Consider the following 13221-nt stretch of genomic DNA (forward strand, 5'->3'; position numbering starts at 1 on the left):
CATCACCACAACCATAGCTGTTGACTGAATATAATTTGCTTCAATCAATCAGCATGTGATAATGGTTGTATATTCTTCATTTGGAACAGGAAACTCGAATTAGAAATATATCTTGATAAGAGACACAGGATACTCAATGGTTCAATGCGTAATCTAATCTATTGATGAAAGAAAACAACTGTTCATCAGTGCAGGAAAGGCAGCAGTATTGTCCCTGGACATCACTTGTAACCAGTGATGGAAAAAGTATCCAATTGTCATACTTGAGTAAAAGTAAAGATACCTTAATAGAAAATGACTCAAGTAAAAGTGAAAGTCACACAGTAAAATACTACTTGAGTAAAAGTCTAAAAGTATTTGGTTTTTAGATATACTTAAGTATCAAAAGTAATAGTATAAATCATTTCACATTCCTTATATCAGTTGTTACCTAACTTTTTATAGTCCCGTACCCCTTCAAACATCCAACCTCCAGCTGCGTACCCCCTCTAGCACCAGGGTCAGCGCACTCTCAAATTTGTTTTTTTGCCACGCACACACTACACGGTACATTTATTAAACATAAGAATGAGTGTGAGTTTTTGTCACAACCTAGCTCGTAGGAAGTGACAAAGAGCTCTTATGGGACCAGGGCACAAATAATAATAATGAATAATTTTGCTCTTTATATAACCATCTTACATATAAAACCTTATTTGTTCATCGAAAATTGTGAATAACTTACCACAGGTTAATGAGAAGTGTGTGCTTGAAAGGATGCACATAACTCTGCAATGTTGGGTTGTATTGGAGAGTCAGTCTTAAATCATTTTCCACACACAGTCTGTGCCTGTATTTAGTTTTCATGCTAGTGAGGCCGAGAATCCACTCTCACATACAGTTGAAGTCGGAAGTCTACATACACTTAGGTTGGAGTCATTAAAACTCGTTTTTCAACCACTCCACAAATTTCTTGTTAACAAACTATAGTTTTGGCAAGTCAGTTAGGACATCTACTTTGTGCATGACACAAGTCATTTTTCCGTCAATTGTTTACAGACAGATTTCTTCACTTAGAATTTACTGTATCACAATTCCAGTGGGTCAGCAGTTTACATACACTAAGTTGACTGTGCCTTTAAACAGCTTGGAAAATTCCAGAAAATATTGTCATGGCTTTAAAAGCATCGGATAGGCTAAATTACATAATTTGAGTCAATTGTAGGTGTACCTGTGGATGTATTTGAAGGCCTACCTTCAAACTCAGTGCCTCTTTGTGTGACATCATGGGAAAATCAAAAGAAATCAGCCAAGACCTCAGAAAAAAATTGTAGACCTCCACAAGTCTAGTTCATCCTTGGGAGCAATTTCCAAACGCCTGAATGTACCACGTTCATCTGTACAAACAATAGTACGCAAGTATAAACACCATGAGACCACGCAGTCATCATACCGCTCAGGAAGGAGACACGTTCTGTCTCCTAGAGATGAACGTACTTTGGTGCGAAAAGTGCAAATCAATCCCAGAACAACAGCAAAGGACCTTGTGAAGATACTGGAGGAAACCGGTACAAAAGTATCTATATCCACAGTAAAACGAGTCCTATATCGACATAACCTGAAAGGCCGCTCAGCAAGGAAGAAGCCACAGCTCCAAAACCGCCATTAAAAAGCCAGACTACGGTTTGCAACTGCACATGGGAACAAAGATGGTACTTTTTGGAGAAATGTCCTCTGGTCTGATGAAACAAAAATAGAACTGTTTGACCATAATGACCATCATTATGTTTGGATTAAAAAGAGGGAGGCTTGCAAACCGAAGAACACCATCCCAACTGTGAAGCACGGGGGTGGCAGCATCATGTTGTGAGGGTGCTTTGCTGCAGGAGGGCCTGGTGGACTTCACAAAATAGATGGTTTCATGAGGGAGGGAAATTATGTGGATATATTGAAGCAACATCTCAAGACATGAGTCAGGAAGTTAAAGCTTGGTCGCAAATGGGTCTTCCAAATGGACAATGACTCCATGCATACTTCCAAAGTTGTGGCAAAATGGCTTAATGACAACGAAGTCAAGGTATTGGAGTGGCCATCACAAAGCCCTGACTTCAATCCCATTGAAAATTTGTGGGCAGAACTGAAAAAGCGTGAGCGAGCAAGTAGGCCTACAAACCTGACTCAGTTACACAAGCTCTGTCAGGAGGAATGGGCCAAAAGTCACCCAACTTATTGTGGGAAGCTTGTGGAAGCCTACCGGAAATGTTTGACCCGAGTTAAACAATTTAAAGGCAATGCTACCAAATACTAATTGAGTGTATGTAAACTTCTGCCCCACTGGGAATGTGATTAAATAAATAAAAGCTGAAATAAATAATTCTCTCTACTATTATTCTGACATTTCACATTCTTAAAATAAAGTGGTGATCCTAACTGACCTAAGACAGGGAATTTTTACTAGGATTAAATGTCAGGAATTGTGAAAACTGAGTTTAAATGTATTTGGCTGAGGTGTTTGTAAACCTCCGACTTCAACTGTAGGTACGTGGTTGCAAAGGGCGTCAGTGTCTTAACCGAGTAATTTGCCAAGGCAAGAAACTCTGAGCACAGCCCTATCCAGTAATCTGGCAGTGGCTCTGATTTAAATTACAATTTCACAGAACCGCTTGTTGCAATTTTGATGAGTCTCTCTTGTTCAGATATTGTTGAGTGGACTGGCGGCAGGGCATGAAATGGATAACGAATCCAGTTGTTGTGTGTCGTCCGTTTTGGGAAAGTACCTTCGTAATTGCGCACACAGTTCACTCAGGTGCTTCACTATATCACATTTGACATTGCCCGTAAGCTTGAGTTCATTTGCACACAAGAAATCATACAATGTTGGAAAGACCTGTGTGTTGTCCCTGTTAATGCAGACAGAAAAGAGCTCCAACTTCTTAATCATAGCCTCAATTTTGTCCCGCACATTGAATATAGTTGCGGAGAGTCCCTGTAATCCTAGATTCAGATCATTCAGGCGAGAAAAAACATCACCCAGATCGGCCAGTCGTATGAGAAACTCGTCATCATGCAAGCGGTCAGACAAGTGAAAATTATGGTCAGTAAAGAAAACTTAAATCTCGTCTCTCAATTCAAAAAAACGTGTCAATACTTTGCCCCTTGATAACCAGCGCACTTCTGTATGTTGTAAAAGCGTTACATGGTTGCTGCCCATATCATTAAATAATGTAGAAAATACACTCGAGTTCAGGGGCCTTGCTTTAACAAAGTTAACCATTTTCACTATAGTGTCCAAAATGTCTTTCAAGCTGTCAGGCATTTCCTTGGCAGCAAGAGCCCCTCGGTGGATGCTGCGCCAAGTGGCGTCAGGAGCAACTGCTTGCACGCGCGTTACCACTCCACCATGTCTCCCTGTCATGGCTTTTGCGCCATCAGTACAGATACCAACACATCTTGACCACCAACGTCCATTTGATGTCACAAAGCTGTCCAGTACTTTAAAAATATCCTCTCATGTTGTCCTGGTTTCCAGTGGTTTGCAGAAGAGGATGTCTTCCTTAATTGACCCCCCCATAAACGTAACAGACATATACCAGGAGCTGTGCCAGGCCCGCCACGTCTGTTGACTCATCCAGCTATAACATATATAGTTCACTGGCTTGTATGTGAAGCAGTAATTGTTTCAAAACATTTCCTGCCATGTCACTAATGCGTCGTGAAACAGTGTTGTTTGATTAAGGCATTGTCTGTATAGTTTTTTGGGCCTTTTCCCCCAGCATTGTCCCAGCCATATCCGCGGCAGCAGGAAGAATTAAGTCCTCCACAATAGTATGGGGCATGCTTGTCCTATCCACTCGGTAGCTCAACATATAAGACGCCCCTTCTTATTAATGGTATCTGTTGCTTTTATATACAGTGGGGAGAACAAGTATTTGATACACTGCCGATTTTGCAGGTTTTCCTACTTACAAAGCATATAGAGGTCTGTAATTTTTATCATAGGTACACTTCAACTGTGAGAGACGGAATCTAAAACAAAAATCCAGAAAATCACATTGTATGATTTTTAAGTAAATAATTTGCATTTTATTGCATGACATAAGTATTTGATCACCTACCAACCAGTAAGAATTCCGGCTCTCACAGACCTGTTCGTTTTTCTTTAAGAAGCCCTCCTGTTCTCCACTCATTACCTGTATTAACTGCACCTGTTTGAACTCGTTACCTGTATAAAAGACACCTGTCCACACACTCAATCAAACAGACTCCAACCTCTCCACAATGGCCAAGACCAGAGAGCTGTGTAAGGACATCAGGGATCAAATTGTAGACCTGCACAAGGCTGGGATGGGCTACAGGACAATAGGCAAGCAGCTTGGTGAGAAGGCAACAACTGTTGGCGCAATTATTAGAAAATGGAAGAAGTTCAAGATGACGGTCAATCACCCTCGGTCTGGGGCTCCATGCAAGATCTCACCTCGTGGGGCATCAATGATCATGAGGAATGTGAGGGATCAGCCCAGAACTACACGGCAGGACCTGGTCAATGACCTGAAGAGAGCTGGGACCACAGTCTCAAAGAAAACCAATAGTAACACACTACACCGTCATGGATTAAAATCCTGCAGTGCACGCAAGGTCCCTCTGCTCAAGCCAGCGCATGTCCAGGACCGTCTGAAGTTTGCCAATGACCATCTGGATTATCCAGAGGAGGAATGGGAGAAGGTCATGTGGTCTGATGAGACAAAAATTGAGTTTTTTGGTCTAAACTCCACTCGCCGTGTTTGGAGGAAGAAGAAGGATGAGTACAACCCCAAGAACACCATCCCAACCGTGAAGCATGGAGGTGGAAACATCATTCTTTGGGGATGCTTTTCTGCAAAGGGGACAGGACGACTGCACCGTATTGAGGGGAGGATGGATGGGGCCATGTATCGCGAGATCTTGGCCAACAACCTCCTTCCCTAAGTAAGAGCATTGAAGATGGGTCATGGCTGGGTCTTCCAGCATGACAACGACCCGAAACACACAGCCAGGGCAACTAAGGAGTGGCTCCGTAAGAAGCATCTCAAGGTCCCGGAGTGGCCTAGCCAGTCTCCAGACCTGAACCCAATAGAAAATCTTTGGAGGGAGCTGAAAGTCCGTATTGCCCAGCGACAGCCCCGAAACCTGAAGGATCTGGAGAAGGTCTGTATGGAGGAGTGGGCCAAAATCCCTGCTGCAGTGTGTACAAACCTGGTCAAGAACTACAGGAAACGTATGATCTCTGTAATTGCAAACAAAGGTTTCTGTACCAAATATTAAGTTCTGCTTTTCTGATGTATCAAATACTTATGTCATGCAATAAAATGCAAATTAATTACTTAAAAATCATACAATGTGATTTTCTGGATTTTTGTTTTAGATTCCGTCTCTCACAGTTGAAGTGTACCTATGATAAAAATTACAGACCTCTACATGCTTTGTAAGTAGGAAAACCTGCAAAATCGGCAGTGTATCAAATACTTGTTCTCCCCACTGTATGTCTTACTACTCGAATGTCATCTTTATTCTCGCTCTAGGATGTGTTATTTTAGTGTTCCCTTTATTTTTTTGAGCAGTGTATATTATTATTTTTTAAATGTGAGTCACATGTTTATTTGGCGTACGCCCAACGGCATTGTGGGAATACCTGCCTTATGTTAAGCAAACCAGACGGCCCACATTTTTATTTATTTATTTGGAGTAAAAAGAAAAAGTTGTCAAAAATATAAATAGTAAGGTAAAGTACAGATACCCCCAAAAACTACTTAAGTTGTACTTTAAAGTATTTTTTACTTAAGTACCTTACACCACGGCTTATTAAGTTGTGACACTGTAGGAAAGTGAAATGCACTTCAATTGAATTCCAGTCTAGCTACTTGTAAAGCTTGTTTAAACTATATCCCTTCACGGAGTTACACAGAACGCCGTAAAAAGATCATGGAAAACAGTTCAGCCATTATCACATAAGGCAACATTGGTGTTACCCAGCAGTACTATAGAGCAGCTGACTCTCTTCCTCAACCCTTCAAAAACTAAAGAAGCTTATAGTTGACTGTATGTGCCTATGGAATGGTACAGGGGGAAACAATGATTGCCATGTCTCTGTACCTGGTTCCTAGATGGCCCAGTGGTTCCAGCTGCAGAAATTAGACTCCAAGTACCTGGAGCAGGTGGATCAGCTGTATGATGATACTTTCCCTATGGAGATCCGCCAGTACCTCAGTGCCTGGATAGAGAGCCATGACTGGTGAGTGAGCAGCAGTGGCTGACTAGGTCTGTCATTTACACAGTCAGTATGTGTTCAAAGGCTGTGTACTGTTCTCATAATTTAATGTGCTGCTGTTTGTTGATCTAGGTAAGGGAAGGGCAACTGGCGGGCCCGTGGATCAACCCCCCCCCCAAAAAAAAGATGTAAACTTACTGTTGAGAGTTAGAAAAGTATAAAATGCACAAGGTGCAATTTCAAAATTTGTTTGTGTAAAAGCAGATTCTCTTGTTATTTCTGTCACTGACAGTCATTCAATTAGCCATGTCAGCAACAATTTTTTTAGATTGGTAAATTAGCTGGCCGCTAGACTATCTAAACTTGTCACTCTCACTCAAATATCATATTAAAAACTGCAATAACTTCTCTCCAGCCTATGGCAATATATGTAGAATGTAACGAGTGCGCTGAGAGACGGGAAGCAAGTACAGGGAGTGAGTGTTTTAATAAGTAAACCAAAAAAAACCCACAAACAACACACCGACATGAAACAGAGTCAATAACACCTGAGGAAAGAACCTAGGGGAGTGACAGCTATAGGGAAGATAATCAAGGAGGTGATGGAGTCCAGGTGAGTGTCATGAGGCGCTGGTGCGCAAGACGATGGTAACAGGTGTGCGGAATAATCAACAGCCTGATGACCTAGAGGTCAGAGAGGGAGTATACGTGACATAGAATTGCAGGAAATGCATGGGTAGATGAAAGCCTGCGCCAACTACTGTAATAAGAAAACTGAAAGTAAAAGTAAGAGATGTATCAAGGTTGACACTTTCGTTGTTGTTGATGTACAGTTTGTCAAACTCTTCACTTTCTAAGATACTGTGTCTCTGTGGTCTGGTTGCTATCATTTTAAATGATAACAATAGATTTCAAAATCCCGGCCCTTTTGGTTGACGCCCTGCAGGGACACGGTGGCAACCAGCGTTTCCCTGGCGACGGTCCGTTTCCATGACCTATTGGGCCAGGTGGACGACCAGTACAGCCGCTTCGCCCTGGAGAACAACTTCCTGTTGCAACACAATGTACGCAAGATTAAACGCAAACTGCAGGTAAGGCCAGGGTGGAATGTGCTATTAATTTGTAAGGATTGACCTGAATTTACAAGGTATAAACACTCAGGCATTGGCTATTGAGTATGAATCCATTAAACTGGTGCTTCGATTCTAAGACTGCTGCTCTGGAGATGCTGTTTTATTGTCAGATCAGGGCCAATCAGGATCGAGGGTATCAACAATGTTTCAAGCTGATGTAATGACACAAATTACACTACATGACCAAAAAAAAAAAAAAATTTTTTAAAATTATTATTATTATTTTTTTAAGAATATACCTTTATTATTATTCCCCGCAATCACTACCACCGATCCCCCAATTGGAGTAAACTAATAAACACTTCTGCTTTTACCTTCAATTTATACATCTTATACACATTTTACAGACACAGTCTACTTTACAATAGTTCTCTCTTGTTTGTTCTTAGTCCTTCCTCTATTTCTGATGTCCATCCAGTTTGATTTCTATTTGTAACTGTGCTATTTCATAAAGGTTCCGAACCTATATACATTTTACAGATCCCGTATGTTTTACATTGTTTATCTTGTTATTAGTCCCACCCTTCAGCTTCATTCAACCCCTCCCATCTATCTCTCAACATCATCCATTTCGGATTTCTATTTTCCATATATTTTTCAACTGTGCTGTGATGCTTCACAAAATAATTGAACCTTCCTATTCTCATAGCTTCTACAGATTGTAGATTAAAAATAAACATTTTTGCTAAAATAATTATTATATTATTGATTGATTGACTATGGCTTTTGAAATCACCCAGTATTGCTATCTGTAGCGTTAGTTCTAGGCAAATGTTGCAATTCTTCAGCTATTCCTGGACCTGTGACCAAAAACGAGCTACATATGGACAATACCAAAATAAATGATCTAATGACTCTGTCTCCTCACAGCAGAATCTGCAGAGCTGGGAAGATTGTATCCTCCATATATATATAACATTCTATTAGTTGCAAGAATTTTGTATAGTAATTTAAATTGAAAAATTCGAAGTTTTGAATCCGGCGTTGTTTTGCGTATCAATTCATAAACCATGTGCCCTGGAATGTGTACATCGAAAATCTCTTCCCAACTATTTTGCAATTTATATGGCACAGCTGTCAGTTTTTTGGTCCTTAAATGAAATTGGTATATGTTTTTATGTATCACACTTTTCTTGAAACATTTATGTTCTTTAATACAGGGCCGACATACAAGTTCCTTACTTTTTCCCCTTCTACTTGCCTCTTCCATTTTTGTGGTAATTAATTGGTTGTAATTTTGGGTAGAGCAGACATTTCCATATGTCTGTGTTAGCTGCATGTGTGACAACTCCACCAGTCCTATTTATGATACTATTCACAAAAATTCTACATTTTTTAAACATTTCTTCGATAAATACAGTTTTTTTAATCAATTAGTATATTTGAATTTAACCACAATATTTGTTGTACTATTTGTTCCGTCCTTTCAGGTGGAATAAACTGAAATTGCAACCAACTTTCTAAGGCTTGTTTAAAAAATAAAGATATTTTGGAGATTATTTCCTTTTCAAACAACCGAAAGTGAGCAGGTGTAATCTGAATAAAGGGAAAAAGGCCCTTCTTGAACATAGGATGAGACATTCGTACCAATTTACTAGAGAACCAGTTTGGATTTAAGTATAACTTTTGTATGACTGATGTCTTTAGTGAGAGGTCTAATGCTTTAATATTTAATAATTTCTGCCCTCCGAATTCATATTCGTTATATAAATAGGCCCTTTTAATTTTATCTGGCTCGCCGTTCCAAATAAAATTGAATATTTTTTGTTCATATAATTTAAAAAGCAGGTCACTAGGTGTAGGCAAAACCATAAGCAAATAGGTAAACTGTGATATGACTAAAGAGTTAATCAGGGTGATTTTTCCACAAATAGACAGGTATTTTCCTTTCCATGGTAGCAAGATCTTATCTATTTTTGCTAACTTTCTATAAAAATGTATTGGAGTGAGATCATTTCTTTCTTTTGGGATTTGTATACCGAGTATGTCCACATCTCCGTCAGACCATTTAATTGGTAAACTACATGATAATGTAAAATGTGCATTTTTTTTAGTGATTCAATACGTAATATGGTACATTTATCATAATTTCGTTTTAATCCAGAGAGGATAGCAGAAGTATCTAGATCCTCTAAGAGGCCGTGGAGAGACTCTAATTGTGGTTTTAAAAGAAAACATGAATCATCAGCGTACAATGACACCTTAGTTTTTAAGCCACGGATTTCTAATCCCTTAATATTATTGTTTGATCTAATCTTAACAGCTAACATTTCGATGGCAATAATAAATAGATATGCCGATAGTGGACAACCTTGTTTTACTCCTCTAGATAGTTTAAAACTTTCTGAGATGTAGCCATTATTTACTATTTTACACCTAGGGTTACTATACATAACTTTAACCCATTTTATAAGAGATTCCCCAAAATTGAAATATTCTAGACATTTATATATAAACTCCAGTCGTAGTTTATCAAAAGCCTTTTCAATATAAGCTATGAAAATCAGACCTGGTGTCCCCGATATTTGATAGTATTCTATTGTTTCCAGTACTTGTCTTATATTATCTCCAATGTATTGTCCATGTAAAAAACCTGTCTGATTAGGATGAATAATATCTGACAATACTTTTTTAATTCTATGCGCCAAGCATTTTGCTAGGATTTTTGCATCACAACACTGAAGTGTAAGAGGTCTCCAATTTTTTAAATGGACTGGATCTTTATATATACCACTTGGGTCCTGTTTCAGTAATAATGATATCAGACCTTCTTGTTGCGTGTCTGATAATTTACCATTTATATAGGAGTGGTTAAAACAAGCTGATAATGGTCCTTTGAGTATATCAAAAAAAGTTTTGTATACTTCCACTGGTATGCCATCCAGCCCTGGAATTTTCCCATCATTAAAGGTCCCAATTGCATCAAGCAGTTCCTCCTCTTTAATTTGGCCTTCACATGAGTCTTTCTGTACAGATGTTAATTTTACATTATTATTAGGAAGAAAATCCATACAATTAGTTTCAGTTAGTGGAGATGGAGGAGCCTGAAACAAAAACATATTCTTAAAGTACTTTACTTCCTCTTTCAAAATATCATTTGGTGAATCATGCGTGACTCCATCATTTGTAACAAGTTTTAATACATTTTTTTTGGTAGCATTTCTATATTGAAGATTGAAAAAGAATTTGGTGCATTTTTCCCCATATTTCATCCAGTTCGCTTTATTTTTATAATATATTATACTGGATCTTTCTTGAATAAGTTCCTCCATTTCTTTTTGTTTTTCCTCTAACTTATTCTGTGCCTCTATGGTACCGTTTCTATTGCTATCTAACTGTACTGTTAGTCCTTCAAATTTCTTTGTTAATATGAACTCTTTTGATCAAAATTGCTTTTGTTTATAGATGAGTACTGAATTGCATGGCCTCTAAAGGCACACTTAAAAGTGTGTACATGACCAAAAGCTTGTGGACACCTGCTCGTCGAACATCTCATTAAAAAATCATGGACATTAATATGGAATTGGTCCACCCCTTTGCTGCAATAACCTCCTCCACTCTTCCGGGAAGGCTTTCCACTAGATGTTGGAACATTGCTTCGGGGACTTGCTTCCATTCAGCCACGAGCATTAGTGAGGTCGGGCATTGATGTTGGGCAATTAGGCCTGGCTTGCAGTCGGCGTTCCAATTCATCTCAACGGTGTTCAATGTAGTTGAGGTCAGGGCTCTGCAGGCCTGTCAAGTTCTTCCACACCGATCTCGACAAACCATTTCTGTATGGACCTCGCTTTGTGCACGGGGGCATTATCATGCTGAAATAGGAAAGGGCCTTCCCCAAACTGTTGCCACAATGTTGGAAGCACAAAATTATCTAGAATGTCATTGTATGCTGTAGTGTTAAGATTTCCCTTCACTGGAACTAAAGGGCCTAGCCCGAACTATAATAAACAGCCCCAAACCATAATTCCTCCACCAAACTTTACAGTGGTCACTATGCATTAGGGCAGATAGCGTTCTCCTTGCATCTACCAAACCCAGATTTGTCCGTCGGACTGCCAGATGGTGAAGCGTGATTCATCACTCCAGAGAACGTGTTTCCACTGCTCCAGAGTCCAATGGCGGCGAGCTTTACACCACTCCAGCCGACGATTGGCATTGCGCATGGTGATCTTAGGCTAGTGTGCGGCTGCTCGGCCATTTCATGAAGTGCCCGACGAACAGTTCTTGTGCTTCCAGAGGCAGTTTGGAATTTGGTAGTGAGTGTTGCAACCGAGGACATATGATTCTATGCGCTACTCACTTCAACACTCGGCAGTCCCGTTCTGTGAGCTTGTGTGGCCTACCACTTTGCGGCTGAGCCGTTGTTGCTCCGATACGTTTCCACTTCACAATAGCAGCACTTACAGTTGACCAGGGCAGACATTTAACAAACTGACTTGTTGGAAAGGTGGCATCCTATGACGGTGCCACGTTGAAAGTCACTGAGCTCTTCAGTAAATCCATTCTACTGCCAATGTTACCTATGGAGATTGCATGGCTGTGTACTCGATTTTATACACCTGTCAGCAACGGGTGTGGCTGAAATAGCCGAATCCACTCATTTGAAGGGGTGTCCACATACACAAAAGTATCTTGAGGTTCTTTAAGCTAATCATTAACCATTGAGTTGTTTGAGTTTTCAAACAGGATACTGGCTATCCAGTCCTTTGTTACATAAGCCTTTGTTTTAGCAAGCTTAAAGCCGCTATATGTACGTTTTTGGGCGACCCAACCAAATTCACATATAAATGTGAGGTGTAGATCTGTCATTCTCATTGAAAGCAAGTCTTAAGAAGTGGTAGAGCTGTTCTATGTGCGCTCTTTCTATGCTTCTCATTTATATGTTTAGTTTTAGCTTCTTTTTCGGATTTGTATCCCAGCTTCAAACAGCTGAAAATACAATATTTTTGGTTATTGAAATGATATTTCACAATGATTATCTATACTTACTTGTTTTGCCACAAACTGAAATTAGAATTTTAGCAACCAGGAAACAGTGGCACAATTTCTGCATATTGCACCTATAATGTTTTATCTGGTTTGCAGGACATTTCCTCTTAATAAATTACATTTCCAAGAGGTAGCAACTAGCAAGTATGTGAAAAAGAACAGTGGTCCCGGAACAGAACCTTAAGGAACACCCATTCGACTTTTAAAGTTCATTAACTGTCTTCCTAGGACCACTTTCAGGAGGACCCTTTGCACATGGCCATGACTATATGTAAATGTCTGAAAGAGGAGAAGAAAATCCTGGCCTCCGTCTTAAAAAAAGAGGTGAGACACTGATCTTGCCTTTTTCATACTGCCTTATGGAAATGTGGGAGCATAGTCTGTCGCAGTGTGTGTACTGAATTGTGATTATGACGCATTCTTTTGTGTTTCCGAGAAAAGTTGTTATTGCATGGACAATTTAGCCATGAACTGATTTTTCAGCAAATTTCTTAGCAGCATATATATATATATATATACAGTATATACTGTATATTAAAAAAGTGTTAAACAGCCTCTGATATGATGTATTTTATGTTCAATCATTGCTGCAACAGAAGTAGCATTTCAGAGTGTGAAAGAAGAACATATTGTCTGTAACTGTTTTTGACAGGAAACCGTTGGGTCCGCACAAAACAACGTGATGTTGGAGAAACAGAAAGAGTTGGACAACAAAGTCAAAAACCTGAGGAACCAAGTACAGGTGCGCTCATTTGGCCATTACCAGGTGATATTGGTTGTGTTCTTTTTGTCATGCAGTCTACTACGGCATTGTCTATATGAAAATAGCCAGTTGAACAGTCTGGAAGAGTAGGACAGAACATGTTTTTCACAAAC

General features: G+C 39.6%; 1 protein-coding gene across 3 annotated transcripts in view; it reads left to right on the forward strand.

The window, feature by feature from the left end:
- LOC139546973 (signal transducer and activator of transcription 1-like) overlaps positions 1–13221 on the forward strand; it is a 31121-nt gene that overhangs the window by 684 nt on the left and 17216 nt on the right. For all 3 annotated transcript variants that reach the window (XR_011669298.1, XM_071355968.1, XM_071355969.1), the window contains exons 2-5: positions 6120–6247; positions 7170–7314; positions 12574–12669; positions 12998–13087. Coding sequence is in view for 2 of the 3 variants with exons in the window: in XM_071355968.1 (XP_071212069.1) it covers positions 6120–6247; positions 7170–7314; positions 12574–12669; positions 12998–13087 (459 nt within the window). In the remaining variant the exon portion in view is untranslated. The remainder of the gene's footprint in view (positions 1–6119; positions 6248–7169; positions 7315–12573; positions 12670–12997; positions 13088–13221) is intronic.

The sequence above is a fragment of the Salvelinus alpinus genome, chromosome 20, assembly GCF_045679555.1.
Source record: "Salvelinus alpinus chromosome 20, SLU_Salpinus.1, whole genome shotgun sequence".
NCBI lineage: Eukaryota > Metazoa > Chordata > Actinopteri > Salmoniformes > Salmonidae > Salvelinus > Salvelinus alpinus.